The sequence below is a fragment of the Colius striatus genome, chromosome 8 (assembly GCF_028858725.1).
Source record: "Colius striatus isolate bColStr4 chromosome 8, bColStr4.1.hap1, whole genome shotgun sequence".
NCBI classification, from domain to species: Eukaryota; Metazoa; Chordata; class Aves; order Coliiformes; family Coliidae; genus Colius; species Colius striatus.
The window spans coordinates 33552435-33571388 of record NC_084766.1 but is presented as its reverse complement, the minus strand read 5'-3'; the positions used below and the strand labels follow the sequence as shown (position 1 = coordinate 33571388).

The window sequence follows — 18954 nt, the reverse complement described above, 5'->3', positions numbered from 1 at the left end:
ACCAGGGAAACAGAGCATTCAACAGGATACATCCTGTTGACACATCAGTGAAATCCCATTGGGTTTTCTCTCTGCCTAGCTTGTAAGCCTTCAGTAAATTGCCACATGACAGTCTTGTGTGCAAAGTCACTGGCCAGACCAGCACTTAAAAATGAAGAATTAAAAACTATGCATATTTGGACTACAAGGACTACACAATGGAAGTCGTAAATACATCACTACCTTGATACCTCAAGTAAGCAGGAATAACATGCTAATGCTTTTATTTCTCCCATCCAAAAGGAAAAATGTAGTCAATATTAAAAAAAAAAAACGTTTCAAAGCCTGACTTGACAAACATTCTATTGACTCTACAGAGATGTACTCCACTGCTTTTCAGCTACATTAATACTGATTTTAGCTAACATAGGACAGCACTGACATCAAGTCCTGGATTTTGGACTCAACATGCACAAATGCAGTAGAATTTCAAACATGTGATTTCTAAATGTATTTTTAACGTTTGAGGCTTTACTAATTGCATGCATTTCCAGAAAACTCTGAGCATCAGGTTTTAAGTTGCACATGCATGTGTTTGGGCTTTACAAGGAAAGAATATTAAAACCATCGTGAAATTAACAAGGGAATTTAAGGTCCCTGTTATTTTCACACAGGGAAAGTAGAAGATAGCATGGAAGAGGAACATAGAAAAATCGAAGTATATCTCTCCAAATGGAAGTGCTACCAACTTTTAATGGCTGAAGCAAATATACCAGCCAACAAACTGAAAGCATAACAACCATTCCTTCCGTTTAGACACTAAACTAAAATCCAAACACATGACCGTCATGCACATCCAAGGAAACGGAACGTTGCCGTTCAAGCAGCTGGTCTTTCCCGAAGCGCTAACGTCCGACAGCCAGCAGCGACAACCAGCTCTGAAAGCCCTGCGGAGGGGAGCTCAGGCCCTCAGCACCCCTCGGCAGGTCACGGCTCGGCTCCTCGGGGCTCCCACCGACTCCACGGGCCGTCACCCGGCGCGGGCCCCCCCCGTTTCCCTCACAGCGGGGCCCTCAGCGCCCGCCGGCCGCCCTCCCTACCGGCTGTCAGGAGAGCGGAGCCCGGCGGGACAGCCGGAGCCTGGCTGACCGGGATGAAGGGCACAGCGAAGTTGAACTCGGTAGCGGAGGAAGAGAAGAGCAAGTTGGTGCCTCCGCCGGCAGCCCCGGGCTTCGCCGCCGCCATGGCCGACACCCCGGCCACGTCCCTTCCTCCGCCGCCGCACGGCCTTTTCCGCCCTCGCCGCTTTGCCTGCTTCAAAGATGGCGGCGGCGGCGCCACGCCCCGGCGCCCTCTCGGCGTCGGGCTGAGAAGAAGGCGGGCCCGGCGCTGGCAGGGCCGCCATTGCCGCAGGAAGAGGAGGAGGAGAAGGAGGGCGGAAGTGGGGAGCCCCCGCGCTAGGCTCGGAGCGGGATTCGGCGGCTGCAGGGAGCCGGCAGCCCTCTGCCTGCCCTCGTTCCCCGCGGCGAGGCTCGCCCCCGCCATGCCGTGCGTGGCCGACTGGCTCAACAACCCCTTCAGCATCGTGCAGGGCATCTTCGGTGAGCGCGGGCCGGGCGGGGCCGCCATCGTCGCCCCAGCCGCCCGCCGGGAAGGCGCCCGCACCGCGCGGCGGGAGAGCGGCGGGCGCGGCTGGGGGAGCGCCCGGGGGAGCGCCCGGGGAGGCAGGAGCAGGAGCAGGAGCGAGGGCCGGCGGCCGCTTCCTCCTTTCCCGCCGGCAGCGGGCGGGCGGCGCGTTCCCGAGGCCTCTGTCCCCGGCGGCTGCGGGTCCGGTCCGGGAGCCGTGCGAGCAGCTCCCGGCCGGGCAGCGAGGTCTGTCCCTGCGCCACAGGCCGGCTAGGGGCGTAGCGTAATAACAAAGCATGTTGTAGGTTTCGGCAGCAATGTGTGCTGGCGACGTGGGTTACCCATCGGTAGTAATGTCACTGGTGCCATCCGCTGAAGCGATTTCTAGGCTTGATCTTAACTAAAAGCATGTTGAAGTAAATTTTTTCTACAGTGGACATAAAGCAGAACGAGATATCTCGCTTCCTCCGCTTTCCAGATGAGTGTATTGCAGTTTCGGAGCTTTTCTTCCCTTCCAGAGTGTCAGTGTTAGCATCTAAGTTTGCCTGAAAGGATGTAAAAGGGGAAGTGAGCGCAATTACAAGAGTCATGAAGCCTTCTAAAATGAAGTCATTTGTCCGGAATAGAAGTAGATGTGTAAATTGTTCTCCTGCTGCGGTAGAAGAACAATGAAGTCTGGCATGTGATGCTAATATGCATGTTAATGTGTTTTGTTTGTAGCCCAAAATGTTCCAAACTCTGATTGGGAAAAGAAAGTAACTGAATACTTCAAGGAGAAGTTAAAAGAAAACAATGCTACTAACTGGGTAAGATTGCTTTATTCTTTTAGACTTAAACCTTTCTTCACTTGGATTCTTTTTCTCTCTTAATCGTGACAGTGACAGGTGTCTGACAAGTTCTTCCTTTTTGTGATAAGTAAGTACACTTCCGTGGTTTAGGCCTCGACTTCGAGATAAGCTATTTACTACTCCGTTGCTTTCATCTGTGTGTAAAGCAAAGATGTAAAATCCCGAGACTGAAACCGGAGAAGCCCATCCACTTGACCTCAGTCTCCTGTCTTGCCCTGGGCGGTAACTGCTGGGTGCTGCCTGTTTGTGGTACATGCCAGTAGATGGCAGGAGATGACAAATACTGTCGTTTTTAGGAAGTGTTAATGCCTGCCCTCTCTACTATGAGTCTGCAGTTAAGTGTTTGTACACGGCAAACTTCTGAACTGCTGTTTCTAAACCCCTTCTCTCACAACCTTTTCCTGCCACGCTGCAGACTTCACATGGATTGAATAAACAGCCACTTGGGCTTTCAGAAATACTTTATGCTCAAACTGTGCCTTGCTGGGCTGGATCAGGCCTGGTTTTCACAGTTTAGCAAGGAAGCTATTCTCTAGGTTTAAAAATGAAGCCCGCACACTTGAGTTGAAAAGTTGGTCTTTTTCTAAGAGACGTTGCTAAGTGGATTAGAAACTTCCTATCAAATCTGTTCTGTTTATGGCTAAAAATCCCAAGCCAAAATGATTGGGTTTCTTTTTTTCTTCCTCTGTCAATAAGAGTATTCTGTAGTTAACATTTCAATGATAGTTTAAGTTGAAGTGTAGATGGCAAAACTGTTACATTTACAACATCGGAAGGAATTGAAAGCGTGTGAGGGGATATGGGGTTTTGCTGCTTCCCGTAGGGATCCTTCTTTGTGGTGTTGCTTTTTAATGGTGGATGTAGGTTTTTTCAGCAAAGAGTTTATCTTCAATAATCAGACAAGCCTCACTTTTTCAAGTCATACCACATGCACTAGGCATTGATTTTTCCCTTCTGTTTTTCCTTTGCCGTGTAAACATACACGAAAAAGACTTCTCCAATTAATTTGACAATTAACATAGAGGTTTGCCATGTCTTTTGTTGTAATTAGTTGGGTTTGCAATTGCTATGGTACCAGTGGTACGTAATACATAGTAAAAGTGGTCTTACATGGGAATAAGCAATAAATTCTATATTGCAGTTGCAATACTTCCTGATTTAAGAGTCAGTTTCAGATGTTGTACAGTTCCCATGACTGTAATACATTTCTTTTATAGCCCAATGTGGGGACTGAGAAGTGAATGAGACTGGTGGCTTTGGAACCAAAAGAATTTGGGAACTGTTAAGTGTCTGATAATAGTAACTATTATCCTGATCAGCTATTGCAGAAACTCCTGGTTTTGAGATACACACACTTTGTTACTGCCTGGATTAGGGCAGGAGATACTAAGTATGTTACCTGATGAGTTGTTATAGGCAATGAATCGTATGAACACCAACAATATGGTGTTTGAGGCGAGTAACTGACCAGCAGGATGTACCAGAGGATCAGAGAATAAGTTAGTGACAGTGTTTGTGCTGGTTTTGGTTTATTTCAGAGCATTTCTTAATATATACAAGCTGTTTAGAATACATTCTCTCTTCCAGGTCCCATCGCTGAATGATGTTCCCGTTCATTACCTAAAACCCAACAGTTTAGTGAAATTTCGCTGCATGGTTCAAGACATGTTTGATCCTGAATTTTACATGGGCATCTATGAAACAGTTGACCCAAACACAAATGCACGTGTAAGTGAAATACTGCTCTATTATTTCAGTAGATGTTTATCACTTTATTCATTCCATTCCTCATATTTCTCTAGTTTCTGAGTTAAACCTATGGAGTCTGGTCACTATTTAGTAGTAACTCTGCATAGCTCAGATAGCATCAGTAAGGCATCAGTTCTTAGATTTCTGATGAGGAATAAAAGTTCCTAAACAATGTTGAAAGCTTCAGCAGTATGTCTTTGAGGGACCTGGGAAGGAACTGGTAGAGGGTAGTGTAAGGGAAAGGGAAGGGTGCTGATGGACAGCAGGAGGAGCATGAGCCAGCAATGTGCCCTTGTGGCCAAGAAGGCCAATAGCATCCTGGGGTGTATTAGAAGGGCTGTGGGCAGTAGGTCGAGAGAGGTTCTATTCCCCCTCTACTCTGCCCTTGTGAGACCACATCTGGAATATTGTGTCCAGTTCTGGGCCCCTCAGTTCAAGAAGGACAGGGAGCTGCTGGAGAGAGTTCAGCACAGGGCCACAAAGATGATGGAGTGGAGCATTCCCTTTCTGATGAGAGGCTGAGGGAGCTGGGGCTCTTCAGCTTGGAGGAGACTGAGGGGTGGCCTCATTGATGTTGACAAATACAAAAAGGCTGGGTGTCAGGAGGATGGAGCCAGGCTGTTGTCAGTGATGGCCAGTAACAGGACAAGGGGCAGTGGGTACAAGCTGGAACAGAAGAGGTTCCAAAGAAACATAAGGAAGAATTTCTTCCCTGTTGAGGTGAGGGAGCACTGGAAGGGGCTGCCCAGAGGGGTGGTGGAGTCTCCTTTACTGGGGACATTCAAAACCCACCTGGACAAGTTCCTGTGTGACCTACTCTAGGTGGTGCTGCTCTGGCAGGGAGGGATGGACTAACCCTTAAGATGCTGTGATTCTGTGACTTTGCAGTGATTTTGCTGTAAGTAATTAATACTCAATATGCTGTTGAGAAACTGAGTGATTGCCTTTTCCTTCTTGACAGGTTTTGCATTTTGGTAAATACAGAGATGTGGCAGAATGTGGGGTAAGTTATACAAGACAGATGAATTTTGAGAAGAAATATTAGACAGAAAGATGCAGTTCCATGTCAGTATAGCTTGTTTGGTACTCAGCAGTCGATTCCTGGAGATACTGCTTTTAAAATCCAAAACTAATCTCGGGTTTAGAAAGCAGAGTATCCTTAACAGCTCACAGGCCATCTAAGTTCAGGAGGCTTCATGCTGTTTCTGTTGGATTTTAAAGGTGTTTTGCTTGAAGGGAGGGGAGGGAAATGCTCTTGATGTTGAAAATTTCTATGGAGAACAATTTACTTTTGGTAGTGCAGTGCAATTGGAATCAAAGCATTTCAGATACAGACTGCTTGGACTTGCTGTTTTATGAGTGCTTAGTCTTGCATGTTGTTACAACTCCTGCCTGAGTAAGTGAGTCTGTGGGATTAGCTTTTAAAAAATACAAAACAAACTCTAATCAGATTGTTAACAAAATTTCTGTTGGTGCTGTAGCCTCAGCAGGAAATCGATTTGAACTCCTCCCGAACAGTCACGGCAGAGAGACAGACTTTCTACTGCGTTCCAGTGCCTGGCGAATCAGCATGGGTGAAAGAGATATCTTTTTTTGATGGAGCTAGTGCTCTGTTTTACAAGCAGTGCTCACCAGCTGATTGCTTAAATGCAAGGAAATAAGCTTATTTAAAATTTCTTTAGAGGGAATCAGGAGAGATGGTAGGTGTAGGAGGAGAGAACTGGAGGCGGGCTCTATGCACAAAGGGGCTGCAAATGGATTTAGGAGCATTGCTGCTTGATTTAGGAGAGACTTTGACTAAATTTTCATGTTTGCTTGAGAGAGTCTTGAAAATATTAATTGTTTTCTATTTGCAAATGCTTAGAAAAAGAGAAACTTCAGCTGAGCCATACATGTTCCACTGGCATTTCTGCCTAAGTTACAGTGAGAGTTACAGTTACACAGCGAGAGTGAAAACCCCTCTGAGCATGTGAAGACAATTACTGAAAAATGGAAGTGTAGTTTTAATAGTTGAGCCCAGTATCTCATTTTCTCAATGAATATAGGAAATATTTTGGGGAAGAACAAGTCATCTTTAGCTTCTTCTAGTAAACAGAAGTTGAATTATTTGAGTGGAATGGATACAGGACGCTTATCTTAGCAACACCTTTGAGGAATTTTATATTCCCTGCTCCTCCAAGGGATTGGGAGAGAGGCCTTTTAAGATCTGTTGCATTTTGTGAAATGGTAAGAAGTTGATGGCAAATCTATAATGATTTGATATTTCATAGTTTGAGGTCAGAATTTAAGACAACTGCTACTTGTCACTGGCATAGAAAAGCAATGAAATGTTAAAATGGAGGTAACACGAGTGTTGTTACAAATGATTGGTTAGTCTTTGAGCAAAGCTTACAGCAAAGTACTGCAGCAATGGAAATTTCAAGTGGCCCAGGCTATTATGAAAACTGTAAACATGATTTCATTGTTTGCCCATCATGCCAAGAAATGGAAAAGTGAATCATCTTTTTCAAAATGTATTTTAAAGTGTAGTACTGCTGGTATCTTGCAAGTATGTGAATGCTTTCTGTGCTTCTTTTTAAAGTAATCAACATAATTGTGTCAGCAAGTCTTTAGATGTTATTATAATGTCTTTTCTTTAGGGCTGAGATGAGCAAGAGAAAACATCCTTGGGATTGTGAGTTGTACCTGAACCATTGGCATGTTCTCTGGGGGTAAAAACTCACCACGTTTTTTTAGACATTGCTAGTGGAGTAGCACTCCATGGCTTTTAGGTTCTGTTTTCAACGAAGCCAATGACTGCTGTACACTCCTTCAGCAGGTTATTTATGGATCTAAAGACATAAATTCTGGATAACAATTGGAATCATTATTTTAGTGTCTTGCTCAAAGTAGAAGTGTTTAAAAAACACACCAAAAAAGTCCCCAAACCAACTTACTTTGCTTGAATGTTCTCAACTGAGTCTGTGGTTGTCCTTAATGCACAATTTTACGCGTACATCAGTGCGAGCCAAGCTCGGGTCAGTCCTTCAACATCCTACACACCCAGTCGCCACAAGAGGAGCTACGAGGAAGATGAAGACATGGATCTACATCCATCTAAACAGAAAGACCAACATATGGGTAATAGTCATTATTGATGAACAGTTCTATCTGTCCAGCACTTGCCAAAGTGTCCTTTCAGAAACTGAAATATTGGCAGTTGTTTGAATCGGTAGCGTCACTGATATGATGGCTGGCTTCGTCTAAGTCATCAGTGGTTTCAACTGAAGTAGTGTAAGAGAGTTGATGGTGTTGCAGGTATATTGTCTGACTTGTTGGTATGCATTTCTGGAGTTAATTCCTAAAATGACTGTTCTGTCTAGCAGCAGTTGTGAATTGCCCTTTGTACAGAACAGCGCACACACAATTTATAGGAGCAGGCCAAAACTCAGAGATTCTCATTCCATTCCCCACTCTATTGCAGATTTCATGGTAACCTGGGGAAAATGATGTAATCTTGTCTCTCTCACAGTGTGTGTGGATTTTATTCTGTAAATCTAAGCCAAGCTATGTGTCAGGAAGGTGCTGCTAGTAGTGTCTGTGTATGTGTATACATATAAATAAAAGGTGAAGCTAGAAGCTATATTTTTTATTTACTAATTTAGTTGTACTAATCCAGCTTCATAAAGGAATCAGATTAATCACAGACCCTTGTAGCAACCTGAAGCAAGCAATTGAACTTTGAAAGGATGGTGTTTGGAACCCTAGCAGTGCTCAGAGGGTGTGCAGTTCTTAAGTTGCAAACAGTCTGTGAACTACTCGGTTGGATACTCATCTGTGGAGATGCCACTTAAACTTGCATGGGGAGGTTTCTTGGAGATTTTGGCCGGGTTTTTTGGGAACAAGCACAAGTGGTTGATTTAAAATTGTCAGTCCTGTTAAAGGGGAAGGAAAAAAAACAACATAGAAACTATTGCTTTCTTTTTTCAGTGTCCTGTGTCTATCAGGTTCTTTAGTTGAGTGCAGGTTTTTCCTTTTGCATTCTTAACAGTCTGCAGGATAGTTTAGGTTGCTTGTCTTCATTCTCAGACTGATTAGTCACAGAATAGATTTTTATGGCTTTCTCAGTGCTGATTATCTACAGAGATTTTTAATGTGAACTGTTTTATGATGCACACTCACCTTTAAGAACAACCTCTTTTCTTCAACATGAGAGGCAGAAAAATGTTACCTTTACAGTCCTATGGAATTTAGAACAAAAATCATTTGCATAGTTGAAGCATTATGTTGAAAATCAGATTCCTGGCCATGGTTTGGTTCTTGAGGCATGTAGATATTTAGCAGTACTCTCACTCACACTTAACTTGATCACATAAAATACCCATTTGTGAGACTTTTCGGATTATCTTCTGTCAAATCTATTGCGTTGTTAAATATTTTTGCCTCAGATACCTTGTTAAATCAGTTGAATTCTGTGTTGCTCACCTAAGAAAGTTCTGCCTCGAGACCACAAATGCTGTGTTTTTTCAGGCAGCGGAGGTGATATCCACGGATGTGTGGAGCCAAAGAGATTAGAAACAGAAGCTTCTGCCGGTCACCATCTCATCTCTGCCAACTGCTCCCCTCCACTTGACTTAAATTTTCCACTGCCAGGAGAGAAGGGACCAGCATGTCTTGTAAAGGTAACAAAAGTGAGAGATGATGGGCAAGGCTGTGGCCTCGGTGAGGCAGGCAGTCTGAAGTTGGAATGTGAATAGTTAGTCTGGCCTGGGTTTAAAGGCAGAGAAATTGTCTCTCAATCCCAAAACTTTGTTTCTACAGATAATTACATTGTTTCACTCAATGAATGCTGTATTTGAATTGCTGAAACCCTTCAACAACAGTTACTGGAGCTTGGACCTTCTCTCTGCACTTCATTGTAAAAAGATCCATTCCATGCTTGAGGGTGTAGCTGATACTGACTCCTGGTATTTTGCTTTTAGGATTTGTCCTTTAAAGGGGACAAAAGGTGTAATGGGACAAGCCAAAAACCAATAAACTACACATTTTGGTATTGCACTTGAAGTAGTGTCTGACTCACTACTATGCTCTATTGACTGTGAGACTTAAAAGATTTCTGTGCTATTCCAGTGTTGAATGCTCTCTTCCTCAGCAAATCTAGATAAATCAAATTACAATACATTTGTGTAGCAAAAGTATGCCAATGAGAAAAAGCAATCACAACAACTCATTTTTCCAGGGTGAGCTTATTGACATTACAGACTAGGGGAGACTTCTCACAGACTGTTCTCAGGCTGCAGCTGAACCTCCTGAGGCTTTTCCTTTTGCCTCTGTGTGTTGCTCCTGGCCCATCTGCCCCTGTGTTTTACTCTTTTCTCCTTGTGGCAGGTCTACGAGAGCTGGGAGAGCTTCAAAGTCAATGATGTTCTGGAGGTGTACGGGATTTTGTCTGTGGATCCAGTGCTGAGCATAGTAAACAATGAAGAGAGGTGAGGCTCCCCTGATGCACAATCCTGAAACAAAGGCAATTTGCATTTCAATGAGCAAATTCTTTTGGCTGTCCCCAAATAAGGACAGGGAAATGTCTGTCGTTATGCCTAAGAGGTGAATTTTGTAGCTTAAGAAATGCTTGATGTGGGAAGTGTTAGACCCCATGTCTGTTATACTCTGGTCCATCCATCCCAGTGGATACTTGGCGGGTCTTTTTTTAGGTTGCTGTACAACCTGTAAAGCAGAAAGTGCTGCTCTAGCTAAATATTTTGTACTCTCCCCTGCCCCTTATTGCTGTTAGCAATTGAGTTTGTCTTTCTGATGAGTACCATACTGTGAGGGCAACATGAATCCTTTACAGTGCCAACTTCTTCCAAGGTAACTCAGCCCCATCAGCTGCTTTTGGTTGTCATCTGTCTGACAGCTGATCCCAGGCTGACAGCTCACTTGGGCTGTCATAGGTGGTTGGGGGTTTTCCTGCGTGTCACTCTGTCACAAATAGACAAAAGGGTGGCATTTAGCAATGTTTTGAATGCAAACAGGAGAAGTTTCTTTTAATGGAAAGCGTGGCTAGTCTGTTGGTGGACTGGTGAGGAGGTTTTGAAGTTACAAAGCCCTTCAGCTTTCAGAACAGCTACAAGTTGATTAAATGTGTACTGAACTTTACCATCATCTGGTATAGTCACTTTAGGGATTTTAGCTTCTATGTAACAAATACAAACCACCTGGAAGGGATTTTGTATGACATCATCAGGGAGAACAAAGCTCATGTATCTGACCTCTTAAGAGGTAACACCTTCAAGTTTGACCTGAAGAGCATGAGGATTTATGTGTTTGGGGTTGTTTTGCTCAGCCAGTGATAATAGCTGTTATGCAACAATCTAGAAGATGTTGTCAGGCTCTGGAAACCAGTGAAACAGGAAAATTCCACATGTGCATATACAAATGTAATACATGAATACCTTATTTTCTTAAGTTGCTGGTTAGATTTCATTCAGTACCTGTTGGGCAGAAGAGTGTGTAACGTTTCCTTTGAAGCTTCACCTTATTAAGTGGTGCAACAGATAACAGATATACTTTTGTTTGGGGTTTTTGGTTGGGGTTGGAAGTTTGGGGTTGGTTTTGCTGCTTTGTTTGTCAGAAAAGTAAGATCTGATTCTTTCCTGAAGATAATAGAATCCAGTTTTGGGGGGTCAAGCATGCTTTGGCATTTCTGTATGATTACAGAATTGTGATTCAGTATTTATGGTGTTTATAGAAGTCATAAAGAAGGTCAGTTGACTATGGGAGGAATTGGTGGGAACTGATGGTGCTGATTCTTGGCCTGATTGCAGCTGCCCTTGGGCAGATGGAGTGAAATCTGTGTGGAATGTTTCTAAGTCCAGCTGTGCTGTGCCCTTTCCTAGGGACAGCTCAACCCTCGATCCCATGGAGTGTATGGACACAGCAGAAGAACAGAGAGTACACAGTCCTCCTGCCTCATTAGTCCCCAGAATCCACGTGATTTTGGCACAGAAATTACAACACATTAACCCATTACTGCCTGCTTGCCTTAATGAAGAGGAGAGTAAAACCTGTGAGTATCCAAACTTGCCCTGTCCCTGTCTCTGTGTAAACGTGCAGATTCCTAGTCTGTGTGTACAAATACTTCTGTACTCGGAGAGAAATGCATCGGTGGAAGGGTTTGAATTTAAATCTCATGAAACAGAGGAGCTATTCAACACTACAGAAAGGGACAAGATGTGTTTGTGCTGATGTGATGCTTACATGTGGGTGTTTTCCTGAAATAAATGTGACACTTGGGTTTGCATTCTACGTGCCCAAGGATTTTGCCAAGTTGTTCAGCTGTAGCATTTTATTTGTTGTCATATGGAGCAGTGAATTGCTGGAAAATTAGATTTCCAATTTAGTATAACAGTGAAAATAAGCAACATACTGAAAACATAAAGAACCATAATACTGTGAAGAAAACAAGGCAGTTGTGTTTTTAAGCAAGTGTGCTGTTCCCTGTGGCCTGTTTAACTGTTATTTATTTGTCACTGATTTAATCCATGCAAACCTCTAATTGATATTTATAATTTTCTTCCTTGTGTGCCTTGTGTTGGTTGTCCTGAGCTGTGCTATGTGTGAAGGGGTATTTTTTCTGCCTTTAATGTGGTATGGATAGGCTATCAATTTTAGAAGTTTAGAGCCCTCTGCAAATGCCTTACAAATATCTAATTAAGAAACAGAAAGCACTTCCAAGGAAACGTTGAGTGACTGAAGTTATCCAAAGCCAGTAGTTGCTCACTTGAAAAGCCAAGGAATGTTTGTGTATTTTTCCTTAGACTGCTTTTGGAGTAACCATTTTTCTTCCTGTAATGGAAAGTAAGATTTTTACGGAGGGAAGAGGGCAAGGGATAGCACATACTCTGACATTTGTTGTCTCTTGCTCTTTCATCAGTTGTTTCTAACTTCATGTCTGAGCTGTCACCAGTGAGAGCAGAGTTGCTTGGTTTCCTCACCCACGCCCTCTTGGGAGACAGTCTGGCTGCAGAATACCTTATACTGCATCTCATCTCCACAGTGTAAGTCCTGAGATTTTATATATTCATTTGTTAAAAGAAATCCCATTTTATGGGGTTCACTACTCTAAAGATAAATGGTAGAACTAACTTAAGTAGTACTTACTCCAATTGTACTTTGTTCAGCTAGACTTACCCCGTGATAAGACACAGTAAACAGATATGATTGTCTGAAAGAACAGTAAGTTTTGTTAAAAGGCCAGGTTTGTGGCAGTGTATCCTTTCAGTATTCTTTTGAGAGTTCTACTAAATCTCCAAGATACACTTCTAAATATGAAAGCATCTTTTTATCTCTAGCTCCTTTTATTGAATAGGACATGCAAGCGGCTCCTCAAAGATGGCTTTTACTAGCTGCAGTAACTAGTGTTTAGGTATTAAAAGATACTGAAAGGTACATTTTTGGGAATTCCTTTAATTACCTGTAGACGTGTTTCATGTTGAGCTCAGGTGACCCCTAAGAGAGAAACTGACCACTTGTGTGGATTTGTTCAACCTTCTCTGAAGTTGGTTTCAACTGTCACTGGATAAAAGAGCAGCATCCGTTGACTCATTCAAATGTCCAGTGTGAAAGCTCAGACAGTGCATTTTGCTGAGATTCAGTGTAGTTGTCAGGCTCAAGTTTTTAGTCTTTCTGCTAAATGAAAATGGATTCCATTTTCAAAAAAAAAAAAAACCCAAAGGTAATTTCTTGGTGAATCACTTTGGTTTATGGTTTTCCAACGTTCCATTCTGCTATGAAGTGAACAGCACAGTACATTTGTTTAACATGAGGGGTTTACAGAGCTACTGTAATTAGACTCAGAACTTCACCTTTCTTACACCTGCAACTGATGTATGAAAAGCCACAAGATATTTCTCAGCCTCAGCAAGTCAGGTGGTATCAAGACACATCCAACTCTAATGCCAATAATTATGAGCTGATTTATGAAGAGTCTCTGTGTAAATAAAAGTAGTTTAATATCAGTATGTGGGGAGGGGGTTCTGTTATCCTGTGCACTCTTTCTAGTGGGACTGTGAATGCTCTAACACTTAGACTAGAATGTGTTTTCTCTCTTAGCTGATATCACAAAAAAAGTTGACATTTGTCAAGAATGGGGAGAAGATATACAGTAAGAAGAGGGAGAGGAAAGCTGAGGGCAGGTAAAGGAAATGACGGAGCGTGATAAGCAGGGAAACTGAGAATGGGCAACCAGAAAGGAAAAGGATGAAGTATGTTTACTGAGTAACAATAGAGCACAAGAACAGAAGGTTGGGAAGGCACGTGGCAAGATCTCACGCACTACAAAAGCACTGCTCTTGTGCAGTGCTGCAAAGCCTTCTGTGGCAGCCCTCAGCCAAGCTTAGCTCCTTGGACTCTGGAGAAGAAAGAGCAGGTGGCTGTTGTGGATGTATGTGCTGGTACTGAGCTCATGCTGGCTATCAGAGATACCACACAGCACTGCAGCTGACAGCTGTGTTCCTCACCGGGTGCCTGCCTAACCCCTGTCATGTTTGCTTTAGTTATGCAAGACGAGATGTGCTTCCTCTGGGGAAATTCACAGTCAACCTGAGTGGGTGTCCGAGGAACAGCGTCTTCACCGAGCACATCTACCGCATCATCCAGCAGCTCGTCCCAGCAGTAAGGATCACCCCATCACTGGTTCAGAGTTCTGGGCTGCCCAGGGAGGGTGTGGAGGCTCCTTCCTTGGAGGTCTTCAAGACCAGCCTGGACATGTTCCTATGCGACCTGATCTAGGTGACCCTGCTTCTGCAGGGGGGTTGGACTAGATGATCTCTAAAGGTCCCTTGCAACCCCTACCATTCTGTGATTCTATGCTGGACTCATTGTTCCAACCAAATAAGCAATATTTTGGTTAAAGGCAGGCTGCTTAAACTAAGGCTCCTGCTGTCTTGTGTAGAGGATAGATAGAAATGGGGACTGCTTGTCAGCTGAAACCCCTGTTTACTTATTTTGTATATACTTTATTTTGTCTTTCTGGGTGATATGTTAAGACATTTTGGTCATACAATTATCATGTTGTTACTGTTTATTCCCAAGTTTGTTAATACTGGTCTGCAGCAAATGCAGAGTAATTCAGTTTGGGGTTGTATCGCTGCAATAAGTTGTTGCTTTGCTCACCTTAAATGTGTAGTACAGGTGATACAGCTTCCTAACAGCATTGTTCTCCTTTGGGACATTTGGGTATTTTAATAATTATCACTTGGCATAAAGTGTACCCTATATTGTAGGAACAAGTTGTGATTTACTTACCGTGGAGGCTCACAGTTAATAGCTCTTGCTAAAGGAAGCATCATTCACTGGGGAAGCTGGAGGAGAGGAAACATGCTGATTAGTTTCTTTTCTCCTTGCAGTCCTATCGCCTACAAATGACCATTGAGAACATGAATCACTCACGGTTTATCCCACACAAGGACTACGCTGCCAATCGCTTAGTCAGTGGGGTACTGCAGCTCGCCAGCAACACCTCCCTTGTAGTAGATGAGACTCAGCTTGAGCAAGGACAGCTTGATACAACAGGTAGAAGGGTTTCTTTTCTTTTTAAAAATAAGAAAGTCTTACCTGGAAGGTTAACTGTTGATGTATTTTAAGACAGTGATGCTAATTCATCCCAATGATAATTTCCTCTTGCGATACCGTGGTTTCTGTATCCTATTTCATCACTTGACCCAGCGACCTGTAAGTCTGCAGCCTCCTCAGACAACTTAAAGCTTGACTTCTTGGGGTTATTGTCCCTATTTTGCTTTCTGGAAGTTTCTGGTATTTTGCTCAGAAATGCTCGTGTTGAGTCAAAATCTCTATCCCAGATCAGAAATAAAGGATAATGAAACAAGGCTGTTCCTCACGGAGTGTGCTTTACACAGTAGAGAGCTTGGGAGAGGACACTCACTAAGTGGAAAAGTCCACTACTTAGAACAATATTTTAGGCCCAAATGCTTCTGATTCATCAGAATGGCCTTTCAGTTTTCTGTGGTAATGAGCAAAGAAGTGGGAAAAGCACATGCCGCTGCCTTACGCTTTATCCTTGTTGTGTATGTATGGAAGCCATCCCTGAAAACCCAACTAACACTGGAGATAAAAAAATAGCTGATGCTGTGTGGGACAGCCTGGTGATTCTATCTGGCAAGCTGATGTAGTACTGTGCTCTCTATAGAGCAGGAGACAATTCCTTTAGTTATAACCTACGTGAAAGAGGCGAGTTGCAGTAAGTGGGGAATGCAGGGTATTGTTGTGGTGATCTCAAGGAAAGAAGAATAGGAAAGCACTGGAACTGACTTCATTTTAAAATAAAGAGAATCTTACCAGCCAGTGGGATGCTCTGAGTTTGGTGAGTCCCCTGAATGAGCATCAGGGCTCTATCCCATTACAGCACTCAGTCTGGCAGAACTAGGGAGCTTCAGATTTCAGGTTGATTCTATTTAGAAACATCATCTTTTAATAGCAGTAATTACAAACGGAAAGAGTGGTTCACTGAAATTATTCACTTGGGTTTGAGTCTTCAGTATCTTTTTTGTTACTCTGCTTTAGTAAAGTTTCAACATTTCACTAAAGAAAATGGTAGGACTAGTACAGACCTTTGCATTGTGTTTCAAAAGCCAAACCATGAAAAACTCCCACTTAAATAAAAATCCTGCTCTGCTGCTTTGGAGGCTTCCTAAAATGTTTATCCTTAATGTCTAAAGTAACCACTCACCACTTAATGTAAAGTAACATTTTAAGAATTAAAAGTAGCAGATACAGAACACTTGGTAATTTTATTTCCTGTTGCTCTCTACTGAATTTAGAGTAAAAATAATCAGAATTTAAAATTTCTTGTAACAACGTGGGGAACAAAACTTAATCCTAGAAAAGAATCAGGATTCAGGTCTGGTACTTGGTTTGGAACTCCTGGAACTTAGTGCTTGGGGATTGCAAATGAGGAAGATGTCCCAGAAGTAAACCATAATATTAAATTTACCATTATTTAAAGTAAATTAATACCAATTCATAAAAGGCAAGGCCACAACAGTAGATGTGTCACATGATACATGTTGGGTACGTGTCGGTATCTCAAAGGGAATGTTCCAAGAGTTAACCATTAATTTGTTAACTTAACTGTCTAGATTCTAAATAACTTACTTCCAGGAAAGGCCAGTGACTCCTATAAGAACTGGCAAAATTACAATGTATGTGGTTTTCAGCTCTTCTGGCCTTGCTGGTGTGTTCTTTTGCAAGACCTATGTTTTGTTTTCCCCTTAAACTGTTAAATGACACTTTCTGTCTTTTTAGGAGACACTTTCTGTCTTTTTTCTCTTAAGTAGTTTTCTGGCTTTGTAGGCCCGAGGAAAACATTAATTATTGACACACATAGTAGGCCAGGTTAAATTTAGGCTTGAAAATCCTTCAAGAATTCTTAATTTTGGTCTGAAGAAATGGTTGTCTGTCTGTGGAAGTCACTGCAGACACAAGAGGAAACGGGATGCTTGCAAGAAGCTTTCTACCAGCTGCTTATTAAAAGCAGATTGGGGGGAAAAAAAAGGTCAAAGCAGGTTTGTGGTGTTTATGTGGAGTTGCCAGAGAATTTGTTGTTGCTTTTGCAGGTGTACACAACGTGACAGCACTGGGAAACCTGATCACTTGGCAGAAGGTGGATTACGACTTCAGTTACCACCAGATGGAATTCCCATGCAACATTAACGTCCTGATCACTTCCGAGGGCCGCTCGCTCCTGCCGGTACGGAGTAACTGCAGTCTGCAGCTGCCCCGGCCAGGGGGGAGGGCAGGGAAACTGGCCCAGCTGGGGTGAGGCAGGCCATAAGCCTTTCCAGAGGAGGAGGAGGTCAGTGACCATCCCTCCCCTTCAGCTACACTGCTACCCTCAGAGCTGTGTCTGGCACAGGAGTTCGAGGCAATGGGCACAGAGAGCATCAGACCTGGCGCTGACCCTAGAAAAACCCAGTAGCCCAGGCTTGCAGATACCCGATCCCTGAGCTCGCAGTCCAGCTTTATCCATGGAGTGTTTGCTCTCTTGCCTCCAAGTGAAACTGGCTCCTGTTTGGATAAGAGCTTCACACCAATTTTGAAACAGGGAACTGTTAAATATTTAAAGGATGAATGGTCTTATCCTTAATTCTGGGAACCACCGACTTTCTGTTGCTTTAGAGATGAAATTACTCTTGCAACAGGGAAAAACAGGACGGGGAAAGAAATGATATGTAATTTTATTTTTCAGTCAGATTGCCAAGTCCACTTACAACCACAGATCATCCCACCAAACATGGAGGAGTACATGAACAGCCTCCTAACAGCCGTGCTCCCTTCTGTGCTGAACAAGTTTCGGATTTACCTGAGCTTACTGAGGCTGCTGGACTACAGTATATCTGACGAAGTGACCAAGGTACGGGCGCCTTCAGTAATGTGTTCTCAACTGCACAGTCACATTAAAAGTGCCTGAGTAGAAAGCTGCTGCATTTCCTGCTGCTTCCCAGTGATTCTCCATGGAAGCTTTCTAAAAAACAAACGAGGATTTTTTTGTGCTGAATGTGCCTTCAAGGATTTAGACATTTCAGCCTGTATTTGATATTTGCTAAACCTTGTTTTGAGAACAAATTCTTTCCAAAGCTGAGGGGTAATGGACAAAAGCTGGAACACAGAAAGTTTCACTTAAGGGAAATCTTCTTTACAGTTTGGGTGAGGGAGCCCTGGCCCAGGTGGCCGAGGGAGGGTGTGGAGTCTCCTTTTCTGGAAGTTTTAAAGCCCACCTGGACACGTTCCTCTGTGACCTGACCTAGGTGGACCTAGGTCCCTTCCACCCCCTACCATTCTGTAATGCTGTGAGTAGCAGCCTGTTTTCACTTGGGCTCCCTTCCTGACAGTTGAAAAGTGTCTCCCATCCCCTAAGGGTCATTATGGTGTTTAGCTCCTTAAAAGCTTACCTGGCAGTGAAGGTCCTGTGGCACTGAAGGCCATGTTGTGTCGTTTATAGGCAGTGGAAGAAGACTTTGTAGAAATGCGCAAGAACGACCCCGAGAGCGTCACAGCCGACGACCTCCACAGGACACTGCTGGTAGCACGGTGGGTGATGCTGGTGGCACAGCCACAGCCTTCCTGGCAGCTGGGAGCAAATTACACCAGTGCCCACTGCCTTCAGTGTGACTGGCTGTGTGAGCCAGGCAAGCAAGCCAGAGCTGGAGCCTCCTCTCTCTTGCTTCCTCTTGTCACAGACAGGCAAAATTTCCACCCCCTTTGTTCCCCTGCTTCCCCCTTCGTAGGCTACAGCTAGAGGAGGGGCTTTGTGCTGCGTGAGCTCATCAGACCCAAGAGGGAAAGGAGCTCTTCCTAAAGTGCTGTTTCTCTTTGTGCAGGTTCCTGTCTCTCAGCGCGGGACAGACCACGCTGTCCAGGGAGCGGTGGCTGAGAGCGAAGCAGCTGGAGGCGCTGCGGAAAGCCAGGCTGCAGCAGCAGAAGTGTGTCAATGGGAATGAACTCTAACAGCGTGCAGAGGCTGCCATCAACACCTGTCTAATCCTAGATGGAACCTATACTAAGATTGGAATATTGTTTATACCAGTTTTTGTAGATAATTTATACCAAAAGCTATGGCTATTTCCCCTTGCAGTCTGAACACACTTAACTCAGTTCAGCCACTTCCAACATTTTATGACATTTTTTTGGAGCCTGTTTTGTAACTGAAAATTGGTAACACTGAGCAAATTGTTTGATATTAAACTTTAATACTGAA

The 18954-nt window shown here is 43.6% G+C and overlaps 2 protein-coding genes across 3 annotated transcripts in view; one reads left to right on the top strand and one right to left on the bottom strand.

Moving 5' to 3' along the window:
- SEC23IP (SEC23 interacting protein) overlaps window positions 1–1336 on the bottom strand; it is a 23056-nt gene extending 21720 nt beyond the window's left edge. Inside the window, exon 1 of the mRNA XM_062001899.1 lies at window positions 1080–1336. Coding sequence (XP_061857883.1) covers window positions 1080–1224 — 145 coding nt within the window. The 5' untranslated portion in view covers window positions 1225–1336. The remainder of the gene's footprint in view (window positions 1–1079) is intronic.
- MCMBP (minichromosome maintenance complex binding protein) lies at window positions 1302–18954 on the top strand. 2 transcript variants are annotated; one of them, XM_062001900.1, is made up of 16 exons: window positions 1302–1580; window positions 2326–2411; window positions 4041–4181; window positions 5164–5205; window positions 5684–5785; window positions 7193–7322; window positions 8712–8863; window positions 9570–9670; window positions 11078–11247; window positions 12115–12238; window positions 13736–13853; window positions 14588–14753; window positions 16814–16947; window positions 17446–17610; window positions 18199–18287; window positions 18578–18954. In XM_062001900.1, exons 1-16 carry the CDS (start codon window positions 1523–1525, stop codon window positions 18702–18704), a joined length of 1905 nt encoding a protein of 634 aa, XP_061857884.1. In that variant the 5' UTR covers window positions 1302–1522; the 3' UTR covers window positions 18705–18954. The 2 variants fall into 2 exon arrangements, with proteins under 2 accessions (XP_061857884.1, XP_061857886.1); XM_062001902.1 differs by lacking the exon at window positions 1302–1580 and adding an exon at window positions 1767–1851.